Source organism: Schistocerca nitens, chromosome 3, assembly GCF_023898315.1.
Source record: "Schistocerca nitens isolate TAMUIC-IGC-003100 chromosome 3, iqSchNite1.1, whole genome shotgun sequence".
In the NCBI taxonomy this organism is placed as follows: Eukaryota; Metazoa; Arthropoda; class Insecta; order Orthoptera; family Acrididae; genus Schistocerca; species Schistocerca nitens.
In genome coordinates, this window is record NC_064616.1 from 984,530,455 (window position 1) to 984,555,147 (window position 24,693).

The 24,693-nt window shown below is 35.6% G+C and overlaps 1 protein-coding gene across 1 annotated transcript in view; it reads left to right on the forward strand.

Moving 5' to 3' along the window:
* The window catches only part of LOC126249048 (ceramide kinase), a 332,377-nt gene that overhangs the window by 220,624 nt on the left and 87,060 nt on the right, over nt 1-24,693 (forward strand). The window contains exons 3-4 of the mRNA XM_049950675.1: nt 15,149-15,381; nt 19,522-19,705. Coding sequence (XP_049806632.1) covers nt 15,149-15,381; nt 19,522-19,705 — 417 coding nt within the window. The remainder of the gene's footprint in view (nt 1-15,148; nt 15,382-19,521; nt 19,706-24,693) is intronic.

A 24,693-nucleotide genomic window follows, 5' to 3' on the forward strand; every position in this document is an offset into this window, starting at 1 on the left:
TCTGCAATACCAGAGAAATCTGGCACAGAATTGTAATTAATTCCATACTTAGTTTTAATGTAGCATCTAACATTAAATACCAAATTTCAATGATAGTTTTCATTACCAGATACACAATATATTATTTTTTGTTTTCTGTGTGAATAATTGTGTCAAATACAAGAAAAATTAGAGTTTTTGTGCAATTTGCACATTACAAAATATTATTCAAGTTACTTGAATGCTAATTATCAAGCAGTATCCACTTTTTGTTGTAAATTTCAGCATTTTGTACAGCACAGTCTTGAAAGAGCTAAGACTTGTTACTAGTCCCAAGCCCTAAAAAGAAGTTATCATATGGCCTCCACTCCATGCTGTACAACAAAATATCGACCATGCTTTGATTTAGGGAGAATTGTTATCTTTATGTTCACTCTGTGTTCTCTCACTTTCCAATATCAATAAATGACTAGAATGTCTCTCTCTTGAAAGAAGTCATTTTTCCTGTTTCAGGCTTCTTTTAATTTGGGACAAACACTTTATTTCATAAGTTAACCATAAAGGTCAATTCTGCCTGTTTTGCAGTTAGATTAGATTAGATTAGATTAATACTAGTTCCATGGATCATGAATATGATATTTCGTAATGATGTGGAACAAGTCAAATTTTCCAATACATGACATAATTAGGTTAATTTAACAACATACTTAAGTTAATATAACAACTTTATTTTATTGTGTTTTTTGTTTTTCTTTATTTTTTATTTTTATTTTTTTTATTTTTTTATTTTATTTTTTTTAATATTTTTTTTTTCTTAATTTATATCTAAAAATTCCTCTATGGAGTAGAAGGAGGTGTCATTCAGAAATTCTTTTAATTTCTTTTTAAATACTTGTTGGTTATCTGTCAGACTTTTGATACTATTTGGTAAGTGACCAAAGACTTTTAGTGCCAGTATAATTCACCCCTTTCTGTGCCAAAGTTAGATTTAATCTTGAATAGTGAAGATCATCCGTTCTCCTAGTACTGTAGTTATGCACACTGCTGTTACTTTTGAATTGGGTTTGATTGTTAATAACAAATTTCATAAGAGAGTATATATACTGAGAAGCTACTGTGAATATCCCTAGATCCTTAAATAAATGTCTGCAGGATGATCTTGGGTGGACTCCAGCTATTATTCTGATTACACGCTTTTGTGCAATAAATACTTTATTCCTCAGTGATGAATTACCCCAAAATATGATGCCATATGAAAGCAATGAGTGAAAATAGGCGTAGTAAGCTAATTTACTAAGATGTTTATCACCAAAATTTGCAATGACCCTTATTGCATAAGTAGCTGAACTCAAACGTTTCAGCAGATCATCAATGTGTTTCTTCCAATTTAATCTCTCATCAATGGACACACCTAAAAATTTGCAATATTCTACCTTAGCTATATGCTTCTGATTAAGGTCTATATTTATTAATGGCGTCATACCATTCACTGTACGGAACTGTATGTACTGTGTCTTATCAAAATTCAGTGAGAGTCCGTTTACAAGGAACCACTTAGTAATTTTCTGAAAGACAGTATTGACAATTTCATCAGTTAATTCTTGTTTGTCAGGTGTGATTACTATACTTGTATCATCAGCAAAGAGAACTAACTTTGCCTCTTCATGAATATAGAATGGCAAGTCATTAATATATAATAAGAACAACAAAGGACCCAAGACTGACCCTTGTGGAACCCCATTCTTGATAGTTCCCCAGTTTGAGGAATGTGCTGATCTTTGCATGTTACGAGAACTACTTATTTCAACTTTCTGCACTCGTCCAGTTAGGTACGAATTAAACCATTTGTGCACTGTCCCACTCATGCCACAATACTTGAGCTTGTCTAGCAGAATTTCATGATTTACACAATCAAAAGCCTTTGAGAGATCACAAAAAATCCCAATGGGTGGTGTTCGGTTATTCAGATCATTCAAAATTTGACTGGTGAAAGCATATATGGCATTTTCTGTTGAAAAACCTTTCTGGAAACCAAACTGACATTTTGTTAGTACTTCATTTTTACAGATATGTGAAGCTACTCTTGAATACATTACTTTCTCAAAAATTTTGGATAAAGCTGTTAGAAGGGAGATTGGATGGTAATTGTTGACATCAGATCTATCCCCCTTTTTATGCAAAGGTATAACAATAGCATATTTCAGTCTATCAGGGAAAATGCCCTGTTCCAGAGAGCTATTACACAGGTGGCTGAGAATCTTACTTATCTGTTGAGAACAAGCTTTTAGTATTTTGCTGGAAATGCCATCAATTCCATGTGAGTTTTTGCTTTTAAGCAAGTTTATTATTTTCCTAATTTCAGAGGGAGAAGTGGGTGAGATTTCAATTGTATCAAATTGCATAGGTATGGCCTCTTCCATTAACAGCCTAGCATCTTCTAATGAACACCTGGATCCTACTATATCCACAACATTTAGAAAATGATTATTAAAAATATTTTCAACTTCTGACTTTTTGTTCGTGAAGTTTTCATTCAATTTGATGGTAATACTGTCTTCCTCTGCTCTTGGTTGACCTGTTTCTCTTTTAATAATATTCCAAATTGTTTTAATTTTATTATCAGAGTTGCTGATTTCAGACATTATACACATACTCCTGGATTTTTTAATAACTTTTCTTAATATAACACAGTAGTTTTTATAATTTTTTATAGTTTCTGGGTCACTACTCTTTCTTGCTGTCAGATACATTTCCCTTTTCCAGTTACAAGATATTTTTATACCCTTAGTAAGCCATGGTTTGTTACAAGGTTTCTTACGAGTATATTTAACTATTTTCTTGGGGAAGCAGTTTTCAAATGCATTTACAAAAATGTCATGAAATAAATTATATTTTAAATTGGCATCAGGTTCACGGTACACCTCATCCCAGTCTAACTGCTGTAGGCTTTCCCTGAAATTTGCAATTGTTAAATCGTTGACTGAACGTACTACTTTGGAGGACTGTTTAGTATTGCTGAATGGAGCTATGTCATATATTGTAACTAGCTGTGCACCATGATCAGAAAGACCATTCTCAACAGGCTGAGCGTTTATCTGGTTAAACTTATCTTGGTCTATAAAGAAGTTATCTATCAGTGAGCTGCTATCCTTTACCACCCGAGTAGGAAAATCAATAACGGGTGTCAGATTGAAAGAACCGAGTAATACTTCAAGGTCATTTTTCCTATTACCCTCTTTCAGAGAATCTACATTGAAGTCCCCACAAATAATAATTTGCTTCCCTCTGTCTGACAGATAGCACAACAAGGAGTCCAAATTTTTCAGAAATAGATGAAAATTTCCTGATGGGGACCTATATACAGTTACAATTATAAATGTGCCTTTATTTAATTTAAGCTCACAGGCACATGCTTCTATATGTTTCTCTACACAAAACTTTTTTGTTTCTATACTTTTTGCACAATGATAACTTTTGACATATATGGCAACTCCTCCTTTCTCCATATTTTCTCTCATTACATGTGCAAAGAGCTTATATCCACTTACATTTACCTTATCCATATCAGTAACAATGTGATGCTCAGCCAGGCATAGTATATCTATTTCATTCTCAGCTTCTAAATCTTCTAAACAAACCAGAAGCTCATCTACTTTATTTTTTAAACTCCCAATATTTTGATGAAATATACTTACATTATTTTTAATTATACTTTTATGAGAACCTTTCCTTATTCTAACATTTGCAGTACTCTCCTGTCTGAGTTTCTCATTGTGCTTAGGCCTAGTTCCTATACCAGTGGTCACACGGTGTTCAGAGAGGCAGATTATGTCAACTGGGTTGGGTGACTTTAATTCATAAATGCAATTACCTAGGACTGAGATACAACTTGGTGGAGATAGAAAATTTATAATTGATAGCTGTGATTGGTGATCCAATGTGCTAGAATTGTGCTGTTTAATTTCTTTCCTAAACTGAAGATTTGTTTCAATCCTGACCTCTTGTAGAACTTGACATCTTTCTGTCTTACCTATCCTAAAAAAGGTGCTGCTCCAACATCTGTAACCACTGGTATTTTACCATTCATGGCAGTGCCTCCCCCCTTAAATTTCCTGCTATTACCCAGCCAGTTTCCCCTTCCCTTTCCTGTTGAGATGTAGGCCGTGCCTGGTATAGTCCCACCTACTGAGATAATCAACAGGAACCACACCAATATGAGCCCCCGCACCCGAACCAAGCAGCCGTTCCAACTCCAAATTAACTCTCCCAACAGAAGAGTTCAAATGAGGCCGGTCATGGCGTCTCAGGACAGATACAAACTCAACATTGGTGTGTCTCGATGCCGACGCAATCTTTACCAGGTCACACTCTATACTGTACCCAGGATCTCTGTCGATGCTGTTCCCTGGCCCTCCCACAATAACCACGGTGTCTTCCCTGGTAAATCCTTTACAGAGTGAACCTAAATCCTCTGTCACCTGATCCAGACTAGCACTTGGTTTGAAAAAATTTGTGACCTGGTATTCTGGTCCTAATTCCTCCTGCAGAAGTTGGCCTACACCTGTGGCATGAGAACTGCCTAACAACAAAACTTTCTTCCTTTTCGATGACTTTCCTACATTCTTTTTCAATTTCCTATTGAAAGTTTGTTGTGTCCTATCTACACCTACATCTGCTTGAGGCTCATCAGATTCTAACTGAAGCAACAGGTCAAACTTATTTTTGACATTCACCACAAAACTGTCAGACTTAGTTCTAGGCCTGTTCCTTCTGCTACCTGTTGCCACTTCCCACCTCTTTTTGCCCTTCTCCCTCCTTAACCTGTCCAGATCTTCCCTAGCCTGATCTAGCTCAGCCTGAAGGGCAGCAATTTTCCCCTCCTGTTCCACTATCTTCCTATCTCTGCTGCAAATCCTACATAACCACTGATGAGCCTGATCCACTTTCCCAACACCCACGCCACTGCAATCCCCCCAGTGAAAAAAACTACTACATCCATCACACCAAACCCCGGAACTAACAATTCTACGGCAAGTCAGGCACTTCTCACTCATGGCAAAAATAATACTTTAGCTAGAATAAATCAATTAAATTACCGAAAATCAAAAAAGACGTTACAAGAATTAAGCCTATTCACAAATGTATATAAGCAAGTTTCTGATATAAAATTCCGCTGTTTTTCTGAGATCTGTATTAAAACAATGAAGGTATACGCTATTTATTATATATTTCACTCGATTGAATGAAAAAAAGGACAATTAAACGAGGTACTTTAACTTTGATTCTCCAAAAACGTTACGAGAATTAGGCCTATAAACAAATGTATACAGGCAAGTTTCTGATACAAAGTTACGCTGTTTTTCTGAAATCTGTATTAAAACAATGAAGTTATACGCTATTTACGGTAGTTTACTTATTTGTTAACGAGAAACTAGTTAAATTACCGTGAAACAATAAACAAACACGTTTACAAAATTTAAGCCTAAGCGCGACTTCGCGAAGTTACGATCTTTTCGTGTTTTCTGAAAAAATACGCAAAGAAAAGTCAAACCTTTGATGGCAAGACTAAACGATACACTAATGCACGTATTTAATTTGTTGTCGGCGTTAAACTAAATTATATTCCTGTCTAAATCACTTAACTTTCTGTAAATGGTTTCTGGCGTCACTTAGTCGGCGGCCATCTTGGAATCTTTGTCATTATGTTGAGATTATGGTGAGATTCCTTGCATGGGCTACTTTGCATACTGTCACTCTGTACTGTCCTTTGGCATAATCTGGGGAATTGCAACTAAGGTCAAAGAAATATATTTATTCTACAGCTGCATGCTGTAACAATATTGTGTACAGTTGATAATTGAACAGCTTGTAGAAGCCTCTACAGGGACATAAGAATTCTTATATTTGCATGTCAGTATGTTTATGCACTAATGGTAATTGTGGTTAGTAACAAGAGTGAATTAAGAGTGAGTTGTGCAGTTCGCAACCACAATGTTAGAATTAAAAATAATTTCCATATAACTACAAATCCTTGTCTAGATTTCAGAATACAGTTTTATATTCTGGTACAAAAACATTTAACAGGTTGCCAGTACACATTAAGCAGAAAACTAAAAATCCCTATATATTGAAAGATATAGTAAGAGTACCTTGTTAGTCACTTCTTGTATAATTTATCACAATATTGTGGCTCAGGGATGTATATTCAATTTCATTCTAATGCTGATTAAACAGGTTTTGAGATTGTTCTATGGAAAATTATATAAATGCATTGTCTGAAGTAACAGATGAAGTAATCTAGACGTAATTTATATGATTATCAATACATGTAGTTATCACTAGTCACAGTTTGTTTTTGTCCTCAGTAGATCGCTTCCTTCGTGATGGGGTTTACAGCACATAATGTGTGAATGAATTCTGTTAGTTTATTGTAACTAGAAAACCCTTCTGTTGGTCCATGTCTGTGTAAAACAATATGGGATTGTGGGTCAGCCTCGATGCTAAACACTTTTGTTTAACATCTTCCCCAAACTAGATTCAGTGCAGTATTGCCATCATCAGTGGGCTTCTTTATTCTAAAAATGTAAAAGTTAGCATTTTTACAAAACATTATTAAATGTATGCTTTTTGGTTGCAGATACTGAATAGTTTTATAATACTTTTTTACTTTAGAGTCTTTGCATAATTTTTATGTTTTTTGCCATTTTTTGGCCTACATCATGTTGTCTATATCACACACAGATTTTGTTACAAATGTCAGTGTTATTACTGCTGGAATTTATGGTATATTTCACCCCCTTGGTCATTATCACCAATATCACACGCAGATTTCGTTATGTGCTTCCATATGTGAGTATGTCTTGACCCATACAGCACATGGAATGTATCAACAAGTAATGGCAGCCTAAATTAGCATCTGATGATGTACACACTCAGGTGTGAGATTCTATATCTAGAATGTAAAAGTGCAATCTACATGCAGGTTTGGTAACTGTACCAGCAGATGCAGTACATTGAAATAGTTCAGCATACATTTTTAAATAAAAGCACACATAGTGTGGTCAACATCTTTAAATTAAAAGTCATGGTAATTTGTGAGCTCAGTAACAGAATTATATTGTCAAATGTATAAAATATTGCTCTGTTACCTACCTTGAAGACATTACTGCTATTTTCCTGAAAGACATTGAACATGCTGTGTATGTTCTGGCATTTAGACATATGCTGACATATATTAAAGTAAAATGGAAAGTTCTAGGTTGGAATATCAACAGCATAAGAAAAAGATAGAGTCCTGCTCACCATAAAGATGACATGTTGAGTTGTAATTGTCTTTTTGTTGTGCCTGTCTGCGACTCTACATGTCATCTTAATGGTGAGTAGCAATCTATCTTTTCCTTATATTGTTGATAAATTAAAGCACTGTTTACAGAAAGGGTCATCAATCAACTTTTATTTATTTATTTATTTATTATCATCCCAATGATCACATTTGTGATATAGGATTTGTCAGGATACTTCTCAACAACTATAGAATATCTTTACAAAAAATTTGCTATGCTGAATTCACATGAATCTATCTTATGTTTAATACAATATACAACTAATAAGTGTTTTTATAACATAATTTCTTATGTGCTTGACAGACCTATTCCTTGATGATGTGATTTCATTTTTCACATTTATGATATCATATATTCTTACAAAGTTGAGCAGAGCTAGTCACTTATACTGTAGTGACATTTGTTAAGCATGTGGTTCTTAATCTTCTTATGTGCTCGACAGACATATTCATTGATGTAATTTCATTTGTCACATTAATTTAAACATATATTCTTATGCAGCTGCACAGAGATATTCACTTATGCTGTGATAAAATTTGTCAAGCTTGTGGTTCTTTATATTCTAATACAGTTGAGCATAGAAATTCACTTACACTGTAATAACATTTGTCAAGCATGTGATTCTTGAACTCACTCTATTTGTCCATGAGATTCAGAGCACCTTGGTCATTGGATACCACTTTAATGCCATGGTCCTTGACTTTTGGAAAGCATTTGGTGCAGTGCCACACTGTCACGTTGCAAACAAAATATTACCTTACAGAGAAAGAGTGAAAGACCACATTTGTGACTGGCTTCAGAACTTTCTAGCAGATAGAAATCAACATGCCACCCTTAAAGGGAAAATATCAGGAAATGTAAAAGTAAATGTGTGAGTATCCTAGGGGGGTGTTGTAGGGCTATTACTGATTATAATGTATAGAAATGGTCAATTGGATATTAATCATAGTTATGTAAGGGTGTCGTGTGTGGAAATATACAATGCCACAGAACTGAAACAAAATGCAGTAAGATCTGCAGAAGGTTGATGAATGGTGGATAGACCGATAGTTACCCCAGAAAGTAAATAAATGTAATGTATATCACATGAATAGGTGGAGAGCTCCAGTATTATTTGACTGTAGTATTGGCAACAAATTACTGGAAACAGTAAAAAACATAAAATACCTGGGAATAACCACCCTGAATGACCTACAGTGTAATGACAACATAAAGTTGAGTACACTACCTTTGGAAATAAGAGAAGCAGCTGTATAAATGTAAAGAGATCAGATGGCAGGCCAGTACTAAGAAAAGGAGAAGACCGAAAGGTGGAAGAAATACATAGAAGGGCTACACAAAGGAAATAAACTTGAAATCAGTGTTATGGAAAGTGAAGTGGAATTAGTGGATGAGATGAGAGAAGTGATATTGCAAAAAGAATGTGACAAGACACTGAAAGACCTCCATCAGAATGACTGATATCCATGGGAGAATCCGTCATGACAAAACTATTCCAACTGACATGTGAGATATTGTGAGACTGAGATTCCAAACTGAGATTCATCAGAGGAATCTTAAGGAAATCTAAATTATCAATGAAAGACTATTGAGTCTTGAGCATTGCTCATTAGTCTGGACCTTTTACTTAACAGGAGAGAGAGAGAGAGAGAGAGAGAGAGAGAGAGAGAGAGAGAAGACCCAATGAAGAGTGGCACATTTCATCAAAGGTTATTTAATCAGCACAAGTGCTTTATGGAAATGCTCGTCTAATGTGAGTGCAGATGGTACAAAGAGGGAGCTGTGCATCAAGGAGAAGTTTACTTATAAAACTTGAACAGTGTATGCACCAAGATGACTCCAAAAACATATTACTGCCTCCCATACATATTTTGTGGCATGATCATGATGAGGAAGACAGAAAAATGAGAATTCATATGGAGGTTCACCAGATGTCATTCTATACGCACACAGCATTCATGAATGAAACATGAAAGGTGGGAAATGATAATGGTACCAGAAGTACCCACCTCCACACATTATAAAGTGGCTTGCGGAGTATATATGTAGTTGTAGATATGTTAATATATGAATATTGTTATACTTGTTTTAAGCATCTTTATCATTTTTATATTTGTTTTAAGCATCTTTACATTTCATTATATGATATCAGTGATAGTGGACATTATTGTGTTTTACGAGGGTCGTTCAATAAGTAATGACCCACATTTTTTTCTCAGAACGTATTTATTGTTAAGAGTCAGAATTTGGTGACAATATACATCAATATGTCTTCTCCATGTCCTATTTTTCCACATCATGTTCTATGGCCGTATGGCAACATTGTGGAAGAGCATGTATTCCCTGCTGGTAAAAGCTTTGTCCTTTTTGGTGTAGCCATGTTTTCACACCATGACTGACATTCTCATCATCTTCAAAGTGTGTTCCCCATAGAGAATTGAGTTGTGATGCGCAGGTCAGCACAAATAATGGCATCCACATGATTCAGCATGTCTGGAGCAGTGGCTGTGACAGGACGTCCCGAGTGTGGCTCATTATGGAGCTCTGTTTCCACATTTCCTGAGGCTGTAACTTTCTTTACACGTCATCCAACTGTACTCCTATCAACTGCAGCATTGCCACACACTGCACACAAACATTTACAGATGTTCACGACGGTTTGTTTTTCTGCATACAAGAATTAAATAACACCGTGCTGCTTGTAATGTGAGTCATATGTAGATGCCATTTTGAAGCTGTAGTATGGCTCTGCCATCTGCCAGAATAGTTTCAAACTTCACTGGCACACAGAACAAACATAAAATGTGAGTCACCAACAAGGACGTTTGTCTATGTATATTAATGGCTTAAAAAAAAATGTGGGGCATTACTTATTTGCACGATCTTCATACTTTTCGCCATGATGAGCTTACTGAAACAAAATTCCAGAGTTGATCATCAGTATCATCAGACTGGACACATGAATTATTATTACTGATGAGAATCACCTATTAGAATCAAAATAAAATCCACATAAGGTACTTGCTGTAGGACAGTGACATCTTAAAAACCTGATTTCTGCATGTTACTGAGGAACTTATGTTGTTTACAGCGGAGTGGAAGCCCTGTACAAGGGGCTAAAAAGCCAGAACTGTAAGATGTGTGACAGTGTTTCAAGGGCCACAGGTCTATGTTATTGTTTAAAGGTGAAGTCTATGTTGTTTAATTTCTGAACAGGCTAATGGGCTTCTGACCTAACTGCATGTCAATGCAGCCTTTTCCCTGTGACATGAGGAGGTGTGGGTAGTGAGCCCATCACCCCAGCAAAGGTCCCCATTATTCAATTCAATAGCAGGGTGAATGGATGTGTGGCTGCCCTGTAGGGACTGGAATGATGAAAAGTCTCCACTTCTACTCAGGATTGAACCAAGGTCTTCCAGGGTTGGAATCTAGTGCTCTACCCACCGGATCATCATTGCCACCTCATTATTGCTGCATATTCTTAAATTGCTACTCCCATCCATGTTTCACATTTATTGAAGATAAGAGTAAAGGACACTGACATGTCACCTGTATTACTTGATATTTTATGTTTTCATTTTCTTGTCATGTAGCTAATAGCCTTAAGCAGTTATACCATGGTATCTTGTAATTGAAGTGGATATTACCACATAAATTTTAATATATTGTTTGGACATAAAACTGGTAACTTGGAAGAAATCCAAATCCATTCTGAAAACTTTTTGCCAATATCCTTGGTACAACAGCAAATAATATGAACTTCAGTTCATACAATTACTGGTACAGAAGTTCATGTTTCCTGGGTAATGAGAATACAGCATGACAGGAATGATTGTTTGCCATGTTTTAACTTCCTATGTAGAAAACATACCTAGCTGCACAGAAAATGAAAAGAAAGTTCATGCCTCTTCCTGAACTCATTGTCTCACATGCTTTATACAATTCTGAGAAATGTTAATGTTGTTATTTGCCACTTTGGAGAATCAATACTGGAAGGGTCTGGTTGTGCATAAATGGTGGTGTGTCAAGAACTGGATAATAATTCACATATTTTGACCGCATGTTTTTGACACCCATCTTGCATTTAGTTACAAGGTTTTACTTACTGAGAACACTTATTGCTATGCTCACTACTATTTTGTAACTGTTATGTGTGCTTGGTGAATTTAATTTTATAGCAACTAAAAGTGCAGTCATGCATTTCTACAGTAACAAGAAACCGATATTGCCAATCATCAGTGAATCATACAAAATTTCTGAGATTGTTTAATCCTTGATCAGTCACATTTGTGAAGTATGTGCTGGTGTTTGAAAGAGTGACATAGCGTAGCACTATTTAAATGTGGGAAAATTTAATAGAGAGGAAACTGTGACCATCTTGCTGACTGGTGATTTAATGCTGATGCAGAAGGTCATGCATCACTCTGTAATGTTGGCATCATGGACAATGGACTCATGTACTCATCCACCTCAGACACTCACTTGGCTGTTGTGTGAGTCATGATGTGGTCCTTGTGTTTTAACATCTGAATGATTTGCTCATGAACACCATGTAGGCCTTACAAAGTGAGTTGCTGTGGGATAATTATGCCATAGGCTGACAGCAGCTGTAAAGCCAAAAGAACAAACCAATAAAAGTTCTTGAATGTTCTCTATGGGATAATGTTAGTTTTTTTATAAGAGATGTAGAATGCCTCTGATATGTTTGAAACCAAAATAAATTGTTCAATGGTAACTGAAATAAAAAAGTTGTGAGAAATTTAAGGAAACTCTAATATCATAAAAAACGTAGGTTGGTTTGTCACCAGACTGATAAATTGTGAATGGTTTATTCTCAGAAAACTGACGTGCTTGGTCTGTAATGGTTTGTTGTCTCCACCCAAACTCTGAATTTTTGGCACATGAATCTAGGATCGTGACTCTGTTATCCCATCTGGCATACTGAGTATGTAGTAAATTAAGCTGCTTATTTGGTTATTTAAAATTGATGAAGTGAACTGTTGCATAATCCATTTTCTCACTGTTTTAATGTTGTTCATCTCATTTATGAAGTGACAATAATAATATATGATACCTGGTCCTCTACCATTGAATTTTCTATTGTTCTTTCTGGCAATACTTTGTTCTTATGAAAAGTATAAGTTTCATTCTAGTTCAGATTCCATGTTAAGCTTATTACTTATTAAGTAGTTGCTTCTCAAGGAAAGAGGAGACTAGGGCATAAGGGGGCTTACTATCTTCAATAAAACCATTTCAAGTAAAGCTCTATGATGTTTATGTGAACCTTTTGTTTGGTGACTGCTTTACTTCTTTTCTACTCACGGGTATGTGCTGCTGCTTGGAACTTGTATGACTCTGTGATATTTTTAAGACTGGAATGTGATAAGATAATTTTTGCCAACAAATCTACAGACATCCCAATAATATTTGCTCTGCTTTCAAGCAGATATATCTACTCCTTAAGGGTGGATATTACAATAAGCTGTTAAGGTAAAAATATATTACCTGCTCATACTTTTGATGGTGCATTACAGTTCAAAGGTTTGGCATTGGTAATGTACCACTACCTGAGGTAGTGGCAGGACATAATAAAGAAGCAGGATATAATAAAGAAGGATTAAAATCATTTGTGGCGATGGCCCAGTTTCCCTCCACATTTTCATTTATTTGTTAGGATGTGAAAATTCTGAACTTCAGTTAAAATATTGTCTCTCTTGCCTTGGCAGACAATTTATGGAATGACACATTTGGAGTAACACTCATCCAAATCATTGCAAAGTAATTCTTCAAATATATCCTAGCACCACTGGAAATGTGAAATCATAATAGCCCAGTGATGTGTATTAAACATATTGCAACATACTTGATATTGGGATACTGTGAAATCACTGACTGCAAGGTTTGATTATGATTTAATGCCTATTTGATGTGATTGTCGTTAGACAGAGTAGTACCAGCTGCAGGGGGAATGAATCATCTGCAGCCTTTTTGAGGGAAGGAGATTGGCTTTTGCCTGCAACCCAAACACAAATTACTGTTACTAAATAACTAATTGACAAGTTATTTTCCCCATTGTTTTCTTTATGTGGAGTTTTGATCAAAATCAAGTAGTGTTATTCATTCATTCATAATAAGAAATGGTTGTAGTTTAAATAGGTTTTATCTGTGCTGTGCATTTTGCTATGACACAGACTAGAATTTGTTTCCTGAGTTGCACAATAGTTTTCGATAATATACATTTTCAGACATAGGTGCAATGTCAGTGTTGTTAAGCTCTTCCAGAACCAGCAATGATAAAAATTAATTGCAGAATTATATTGGTTGCCAAACATGTATTTGAAATTTTGGAAAATCTCATTGTAAAAAGAGGTGCACTGCATATTGTGAATTAGGTAACACAACTCATGTTTATTTATTTCTAATTATTCTGTACGTTATTATAATTGGTTACCTTATTTTCACAAAACAAGAAAAAACAGACAATTTGGAAACTGGAAATGAGGATATGGCTTTGAACTCTATGCCAATGTTGGTTTTTGACATTTACAGTTTTAGCCTTCAGTCGTTAAGGCACTGATATAAAATGTAGAAGAAGGTTATAAGATTTTATTGCTCTTCATATGAATTTTTTTGAGTAAAACTAGATAAGTACTTTATGGCTCATCACTTGTGAAAACTGTGATTGAATTGACAGAAATATATGAAAATAATCCATAAATGTCAAACACTCAGGCCCAAATCTTCTGCTGTCAACTGGGATGAAAGAAAGATTAAACATGAAATCTGAAAAGTGAACTAGGGTCTCAGTAAATCATTTAGGTGATCTCATGGTGTACACTTTATAAAAGTTGTCAAATGTAATTGCTATTAATAAAAGTCTGACATCCTGTATTTTAGGCAGGATTATTGTGATTGATGAGGAGCTATTGATTTCCAGGAGAGGGATACAATTCATTCATTATTGCAAAGCTTTCTATACAAACACAAGTAAAATAGATTTTAAGAAGACTTATTTATACTTACAAGAAAGGACACCAGAATAGCTGGAAAAATATTAATCAAGAAAGGACAAAATAAATAAAAACAAATAATTTTTCGGTTTAAAATACTGTTAACGATATCAAGGACAAATTATCAAATGAAGTAAAGCTGATTTCTGCAAAATGTAAAACTTTTTTTGTCCTTTACAACAAGAAAACTTTTGGAACTGAATATTTCACTACCTTTGTTTGATTTGAGGGTAATGTCATCACTAAGTGCAAGCAAAGCTTAAGGAAAAAATCATGCATGTTTTAAATAAGCATTAGGAAATGTGAGACAAGGAATGTCCATGTATGTACACACACACACACACACACACACACACACACACACACACACACACATACATAAGATACATAAGTACGTGTTTGATAGAATTTAATTTATTTAATTTATATTGAAGTGATCAGAGATTATATATACAATTTATCCTGGAAATAAGGCCATTTAATGAGTAATCTGTGTTGAAACATAAATCACATCATAGACATCATGAAAATGTTTGTGCTTCAAAGTGGACAATGTGCAAATGATTTGCGTGGACAAACTTACACAGATGTTGGCTGACTTGTTATTAACCTATACACTTAATATTATGAATTTAGATGGATGACGACTTGTCTTCTGAATCAACTAAACTTATGGATTAAAGCATAGCATACACACACTCATTTTACTGACAGTGATGGCCGTTATCTAGCGCCCATTTCGACATCAGTAGTACTAATGTCTTCAGTGAGGGCTTATTATTGTATTTTAATATTAATTTATGCAATCCGACACAGGTTTGAGACGTCGACCACGGAAAGTCCTGGTCATAGTAAATCCATTTGGTGGCCGTAGGCGTGGGCCTCGTGTGCTCGAGAGACAAGTTAAGCCATTACTCGCTGTTGCTGGAGTGGAATCTGAAGTCTTGCTTACCCAGAGACCAGGTCATGCCCATGATACACTTCTGAGAAGACCACTGGATGGTCTGGATGCAGTGATTTCCATTGGTGGAGATGGAACATTTGCAGAGGTAAGTGCATGTTTGCTCAGATTAGATATACTTTTCATTCCAATTGATCCATAGTGAGGGTATCCTCTAGCATGTAGAACATGCTATAAAAACAAGAGTACACAATAAATAATTGCAATTTAAAACAAATATCCTAATGTACCTTCACAGATACCAGGTGAAATGATTGTCAAGGATGTGGAATGAATAAAAATAAAAAAAAAAAAATTAAAAAAAAGAAATTAGCATATTTTCATTTAAAAGTTAAGAAATCCTAATTTGAGAAATCATTTTATAACACTTATGTACAGTGATTGCATTACTGCACTGAATTTTTACATAAGTCAGATTGTACTAATACTTGCATTATTTGATATTATTAGTGAAACACACATGCACATCAGCTGGTTCTACCAAGTAATTTATCAATCAAATAGGAGGAATTGACCACCAATAAATCCTATAGGCTCATTGTAAACTGAACTTTGTTGAGAGTCAAACTTTTTATGGTTGCTGGCAAGTTATTTAAAATGTGTGTTCCTGAATGATGAACACTTTTTGAATCAATAATGGACACCTTTTTGTATCAAACACCTTAAAAGTTTGTGAAGATAATTTCTGGTATTGAATCCATAAATTGATCTGTTGGTTTGAAAAAGAGGTATATTTTTAATGACAAATTTCATTAAGGAATAAATATATTGGTAAGCAAAAGTTAATATCTCTAATCCCTAAACAGGTCTCTGCAGGATGTTCTTGAGTTCACATCACAAATAATTCTTACTGCACATTTTTGGACCCAGAAAACTTTAACTTGGCGTGATGAGTTACCCCAAAAATAATCCCATGTGATATTGTGGAATGAAAGTAAACGTAACATGCCACTATTTTCATTTTTATATCGCCTGTGTCTGAAAACATTCACAATGCAAATACAGATTTTTTTAGGTGCTTCAGCAGTTTTGTGGTGTGCTCCTCCCAGTTGAATGTATTATCCATCTATAATCCTAAGAGCTTAACACTGTCCACGTCTTATATCTGTCTGTCATCGTATTTTAGGAATATACTTGTGGGAAACCTCTTATAAGTTCTGAAATGCGTGTAGCGTGTTTGCAAAGTTTAGTGACAACGAATTGGCTAGGAAATATTTATTAATAAGCATGAAAATTTCATTCACCAATCTTTCTGAGACTACACTTGTTCTTCTATTTATTTCAATGTTTATATTATCTGCAAACAAAACTGACTTGGCACCTGGTAATGTTACTGATGAAATGTCAAGAAAAAGTAAGGGCCTTAAGATGGAACCTTGTGGGAAACCGCATGTAATTAGTTCAAAGTTTGATGATGCCTGATAGCTTAACACATACCTCTTTACTAATGACACCCTTCGTTTCCTGTCAGTGATATAGGATTGAACCATTACAGTATTTCGTGTTGCACTGTAATATTCTAATTTACTTAAAAGGATATTGTGATATACGCAGTCAAATGCCTTTGACAGATCACAAAATATACCAGTAGCCTGTAATTTTTTGTCTAATGAATTAAGTACATTTTTACTGTATATGTAGATCGCTTCCTCATAATCAGAACCCTTTAGAAATCTAAACTGCAACTTTGACAATATATTATTTGCTGCCAGATGGTTAAGTAGCTGATTGTATATTACCTTCTCTAAAACTTTTGAGAATGCTGGCAAATGTGAAATTGGATGTAAATTTGGCAGTATTTCTTTATCTCATTTCTTAAATGAAGGATTTGCTTTAGTATATTGGACAGAAATTTGACAGCATTCCTTTATCTCCTTTCTTAAACAATGGCTTAACTTCAGCAAATTTCAACCATTGAGAAAAAGGGCCCCCACAGATGGCTTTGTATATTACTAAACTGAGAGGCACACCTTTTAATTAACTGGGTTGATATGTTATCACAACCAGTAGAATTTTTTGGTTTTAAAGATTTTATGATGGAAATTAACCCTACTGGGTGGTGAGGATCATATTCATATTAGTGAAGTTACCTATGTGGAATGACTGGTCTGAGGTACACCATGCAGCATCTACTGAACCTGACAACCACATCTTTTCAATAACAGTTATGAAATAATGCTTGTTAAAAAGTTGTGCAACACTGCGCACATCTGTTACCAATGTACTGGATGTCCATAATTAAAGTTCCAGTTTCAAAATGCTGTAGAAAGAAAAACACTGCTCAGAATGATGTCAAATTTGAACAGCATGTTATTATTGATGCAGGGTGAGGGGAGGTGCGGGAGGGGGGGAGGGGGGCACACCAATAGATGCATGGCGCACGGCTTTTCCTTAATTTGCATCTGAGAGGCCCAGCATGACTGTCTCCATGAAGGATCACAAACTGCTGGTAAAACTATTTCACCAGTAACTCTGCAGAAGTTCTGGAGAGCCAAGCACATGAAGAAAGACATTGGTGCAATGTCTGCTAAGGGTCTGGAGAAAATGATTACAAAATTCAAAAAGACAGGTTATTTTGAATTGCAGTGTGGCAGAGAAAGGAAAGAAGTTGATCCACTATTTGTCGAAGATGTGGCCAAAGCACTGCTGGAGGGGTCGAGCGTGGTGTTCAAACACACAGTGCATGGGGAACTACCCAAATGTTGGAAATGGCTGTGAGCATGGTGCCAAAATCCTATGAAACATTCTGCATTGCTATCCATACAGAATCATCCATATTTATAGAATAAAAATCCACTTCAGTTGCCAATAATTTCGTAATTTATTCCTCGACCAGTTTCACGGCATAGAGCTTCGTGTTCAGGTGCCACCAAATAATTATGGGAACATAAATGTGTGGTGATTATGCCAGTGAGTCTCAAACTCAATCAAACAAACACATGGGAGTGTAGGACCAGCAACCACAGCACCTGCCTGGACAGCACGACGTGGAAGTGACTTCTCACTCACAAATTTTTTGTCAGAAAATTCAAACATTACTGCTTGTTATTCTGATTCATGTTTACTACCTAGTTTCAGAACATTAACCCGTCTCGAATGAGTATGTCTGGTATGAGTGTCCACGTCTGTTACCCACATTAAATATTTGAGAAGTAAATTAGTTGACGTATGCCCCTAAACAGGATGTCTCACTATCTCGTCAGTCTGGATGTCATGTTCAGAAAAGCACTCTGTATCTGAGCTAGGATATTTCCAATTCATTAAGATTTCTGTAGAGTTACCTTACATTTTGGTGAAGAACAGTATTCTGTAGTCTGTTTTCTCAGCAGTCACTGAATTGCCTTTTATTTTTATTTTATTTATTTATTTATTTTTTAAGTTGATCTGGGATACCTATTAGCTAAATTTGCCACAGGCATGACCTATCTCTACTAAGCATCACTTTTGGAATCATATTGTGTAAACCAGTAGCTCTAGTCATTACAGTTATCCATCCTCCCCTTTCCAGTTCTATTTATATGAAGGTTATACTTAGGAAAATCCAAACCTGCTCATATTTGGAAAGGGTAGAAACTCAATGTGTGCAGTGTCCAGCATGATCACAACTATTTCCAGGTGTTTACTAACCCATTCCACAGCACTGCTGAAACACGGATAGTTATGATGCTAAAACACAAGAGTGCATGTTGGTGTTACAAGCCTGAGAATCTGTACTGGGTTACCAGTGATATCATATCATCCATTCCTATGAAACAGTCTCCAGGTATGCTCACTATGGTCCTCTTATCAAAAATTCTTGCACAACACCCCTACATCTTTTGTCACCTGCCTACACCTAGGTCCGGGTTTGAGTGTGCTTGCGATCAGTAATCTGCACCTATACTCCTTCAAACAAGCATCTATACGAAGCCCATAATTATATTATCTAATGGTTGAACTACATTTATACGAACACTTCTGCCTGTTAGCTTTTCTCACTTTTAAGTCTGCTACAATTTCTCTATACCTCCATCTATGTGACAATCCTATTTTCCTCACTCTGAAATGTATTGCTTGTGTGGCATATTAAAATATATTAACACATCCATTTTTTATGAGCTGACAGTTTCAGCTTCTCACTAAACTTCTCTTTCATCTCCCAGCTACATTCTTCTCTGTGAAATAAGGCCAATCAAACTGAGAACTTTGAAATTATGCTGCCATTTACATGAATATTTGTCGATTACAGGTATTCAATGGCTTGGTATTACGGGCAGCGAGGGATGCCGGCATCGATCACAATGACCCTGAAGCTCGGCTACCACCTCCACCTCTTAGAGTGGGTGTTGTGCCTGGTGGATCTACCAATACAATGGCTTATTGCCTCCATGGAACCACTGATGTGCAGACTGCTGTAATACACATTCTGCTTGGTGGGTAACCTGTATATAAAAATGTTCTTTTGTGTTTCCATCGTAGATATTTCCATTGATTATATAAGAACTGATCATTTTGGCATAGAGTGGAGTCTTGTAATCCTGCTGGATGTATTGATGTATCAATCAATATGATTATGCATATGACTGGTGAGGTCATTAAGTGTGATGCAGACTAGTACATCTGCTGGCATCACATCACATAGTTGATGTTTAATAAAACCTGTGGTGTTGAAGAAGCAGACTTACACCAGGAAAGAGCTGGCTGGATGTATCTACGTATCGTCCCACCTAATTTTGACGTCTGATAGAACTATGTCAATTTTAAAAACAGTGCAGATAATGATTGTTTGGTTCCAAAAGCCCTGTCTGCTTATGGTACCAAAAAGGTACTTGAAGGAGGTATTCAGGAAACTGAAATGGTCAATAGTATTTTTTTGAAGTGAGCTATGTTATGTTTTTCCCCCCAAAATAGGAGTGCTGTATAAGTCAAATTCTGTGTTTTACAGACTAAAAATAAGTTGAATATGGGAATTTTTGTGCTGCTGTTGTGGTTGCTTGAAAGGTGTCCTACCCACAACTTTACAGAACTCCGCACAGAAATTACGTGATGTTTACACCACAAGAGAGAGAGAGAGAGAGAGAGAGAGAGAGAGAGTGAGGGGGGGGGGGGAGAGAGAGAGAGAGAGAGGAGGGGTTTTGAGTGGGGGGGAGAGGGGGGTGTAGGGGGAGGGAGGGCTTCTGGAACCAAGCAGCCTCTGGGTGAGCTATTTTCTTATTTGCATCAAAATTTTTTGTGGTTATTGCAGAATCCAGACTTAATTGGGACATCCTGTATACAGGTCGGTCCATTGAAAGTGACCGGGCCAAATATCTCACGAAATTAGCATCAAATGAAAAAATAAAAAGAACAGACCTGTTCGAGCGTGATGGGGGAAAACAGATGGCACTATGGATGGCCCACTAGGTGGCACTGCCATTGGACAAATTGATAGAAACGGAATTTTTTAAAAATAGATACCCCATTTTGATTACATATTTGTATAGTACATAAATAAATATGAATGTGTGATTTGAAACATTTGTTTCACTTTGTGATGGATGGCAGTGTAATATTCCAACACTTATAATATGCCCCACCCAATTAGGTAACTGTGTTTTTTTAATTAAAACACAACTACTTTTTGTGTTTGGACTTTATTTCTGTTGTTCCAGTGTGATACATTTACTTTTGCGACCTTATCGTAAATTGTGGGAATGCATGCTGTTACTGCGTGAGCAACCGTAATATTCTCATTAATGTAATAAATGCTCAAACTGATGCCCTTCAACTTCAATGCATTTGGCAATACGCATAATGAAATTCCTCTCGACAGCGAGTAGATCGCCTCCTGTAATTGTTGCACATGCATTGACAATGTGCTGACGCATGTTTTCAGGTGCTGTTGGTGGACCACAATAACAAATATCTTTCAATTTTCGCCACAGAAAGAAGTCCGGAGATGTAAGGTCCGGTGAACGTGCAGGCCACAGTATGGTGCTTCTATGACCAATCCACCTGTCATTAAATATTCTATTTAATACCACTTCAACTGCACTTGTGCTATGTGCCAGACATCCTTTATGTTGAAGGTACATCACCATTCTCTGATGAAGTGAAACATCTTGTAGTAGAATCGGTAAAACATTATGTAAGAAATCAGTATACATTGCACCATTTAAATTGCCATCAATAAAATAAGGGCCAGTTAGGTGTCCTCCCATAATTCCACACCATACATTAACCTGCCAGGGTCATTGAAGTTCCACTTGTTGCAGCCATCGTGGATTTTCCGTTGCCGAATAGTGCATATTATGCCAGTTTACATTACCTCTGTTTGTGAATGATGCTTCGTCACTAAATATGTCTTGAAATATACCTGTTATCATTTCGTAATTTATTTTGTGCCCAGTGGCAAGAATTTACACAATGTTCAGAATTATCGCCATGCAATTCCTGGTGCACGGAAATAATGCTGTAGAATTCTCAAAACCGACATTTTTGAAATTCCCGTTTCCTGCTCAGTTTGTCTGCTGATGATGTGCGTATTAGTCTCAACTGCAGCTAAAATATTTATTTGGACATCTTCATTTGTTGCAGTTCTTGGTTGCATCTTCTTCTTTGGCTGAACTGTTCCGGTTTCTTTAAATACATTAACTATCCAATGAAAGGTCCGGACACTTGGTTGCTGCCTGTCAGGATAATGATCAACATACATAGCACAAGCTTATTGGGCATTTTGTTCACAATAGCCATAAATAAACACCAAATCTACCTTTTCTGCAACTGTTAAACGTTCTATTTTAACAAGATTATGTCTTCCGCATAATTATTATGACTGGACAAGTGTATTATCATGCCTAATTTAAGTAATGAATTGCACACAATGCTATTGGGTGCGTTTCTACATTTGTGAGAATATTACAGCGCCATCCATCACAAAGCGAAACAAATGTTCCAAATCAAACATTCCTATTTATTTATGTACTATACGAATGTGTAATAAAAAATGGGGGCAGCTATTTAAAAAAATGCAGTTTCTGTCAATTTGACCTATGGCAGTGCCATCTAGTAGGCCATGCATAACACCATATGTTTTCCCCTGTCACACTGGAAGATATTTGTTCTTATTTTTTTGTTTGATGCTAATTTTGTGAGATATTTGGCTTGGTCAATATTAATGGACCACCATGTATATAGGATTAATAGCTCCATGTATGTATCATCCTGTGTAATGTTTGTGATGTGTCGCTCAAAATAGTTAATAAAAGGACAAGGTGAAAACTTGTCTCTGATAGTCAGTAACTTTGACTTTAGGTTGAAATATACTTATTTTTCAGCAAAATCCTATTTTCAGATCAGTACATTTTGTCCATCAATTTTTTAGTAAGCAGATTGACTCCCTGAAATGTAATTCTGGAAGCTCTGTAAAATATCTATCAACAGCTAACATGCCATAATCTGTTCACTGGACTCAAAATATTTTCCAGTTGCAAAATTATTCTCAATTTTATGTTCTGATTAAAGGAAATTGTAGTTCTTCTGAGGCAGTATATTATGTGAGTAAGATGCTCTGTTCATCATTATTGCTCAATTTCAATCTAACGACAATTTTCAAGTGTGTTTACTAACATTACGGTGGACAAATATGAGGATGTGAACAAGGAGAAATACCTACATCCAGACTAACAACCATCGTGCTTAGAGAGCAATGGATATACTAAAAGAGAAATAAAAGCACGAAATACCAAAAACTTAGTTCTTACATGTATATTTGTTTATTCATATGTTATCAACAGATTATATATGAAGTTGCAAATGTTAAACAAAGAGAGAGAAAAAGTTGAGGCTTTTTGCAAATACGTTGATGATTTGCCTATAATGCAGCATAGATAAGTATGAAGATGAGTACAGAATCTGCACAAGCTAATCCATTACGCCAAACCCATCAGTCGTGTGTAAATCACATTATAGGACATAACTGTTCATACAGCTGTTGCCAAACAAACCATACAGCGCAAATACTTTATCCTGTATATGTGTGAGTCCCAATTAACAATGACAAGTCATTACATTGTCCTGTGCATAATAATAAACCAAAACACTGCTTGTGTGCAAGATGTAGACCAAAGACATTACCACAGATCATCTTCACACTGATTGTTATGAATAAATCCAGCTACACTGCTATGTAAATTGTTTATATTTTATGTAATTCATGATGAGCCCATTTTGGCAAATTGCCATCGTCAGGTGCTATGTAAATACATAAATAAAATGGTCTTAATATAATGGTCTTCTAACTATGATTTGAAAACCTATAATGTATCATTAGTTGTTTTATCTTACTTGTAACATCGTTGCTGTCATGTCCTGTCTGTTTTAGAATTATTACTTTCTTCCATGTATACACTGGAGTTGTATGTCAGATATTACTTGTTTTCCGTATATGCTATTTTTCTGACAGGTTGGATGACAGTGGGTCAGCGATATTACATGTTTACATAGTTACTATTATAAATAAGTGATGTGTGAAATTCGATTGTTTATTATTATTAAACTTTAGGCAATAACATAATTAGAAACAAACCTATATAAAAATAATAATAAACAACCAAATTTCACACATCACTTATTTATAATGGTAACTATGTAAATATGTAATATCGCTGACCCACTGTCATCCAACCTGTCAGAAAAATAGCATATATGAAAAACAAGTAATATCTGACATACAACTCCAGTGTATACATGGAAGAAAGTAATAATTCTAAAACAGACAGGACATGTCAGCAACGATGCTACAAGTAAGATAGAACAACTAATGATATAATATAGCTTTTCAAATCATAGTTAGAAGACCATTATACTAAGACCATCTTATTTATGTATTTACAGAGCACCTGATGGTGGCAATTTTCCAAAATGGGCTCATCGTGAATTATATAAAATATAAACAATTTACATAGCAGTGTAGCTGGATTTATTCATAATAATCATGTCACTGAAAGACATATTTTGCACTACGGGCCCCAAAGAACAGAAGTTATCTTCACACTGGTTAGTATTGTCTTATATACAGTACCTACAATGTATTTGGAACATACATGTGTCATCATTGTATGTTTATTTTTGGATTCGTATATGATTTGTTAATAACATATGTATGATCAAATGTGCATATAAGTACCAGGTTTTTACTACATTGATTTTTTTATTTCTCTTTTAGTAAACTCCTGACTGTATAACCATCTTGGTTTTTACTTTGGATCTAGATACTTCTCCTCATTTGTGCCCTCATATATATCCACTGTTCCAAACTTGCCTATAGTGGCAAATAAATGGTGTTATTCAAATAATGTTAAGTCTCGCAAAACCGTGACTTTTTTGGGTCAGTGTTCAATGGCTATGAGCCAAGCATGAAGAAAGCTATTTATTTTCCCCA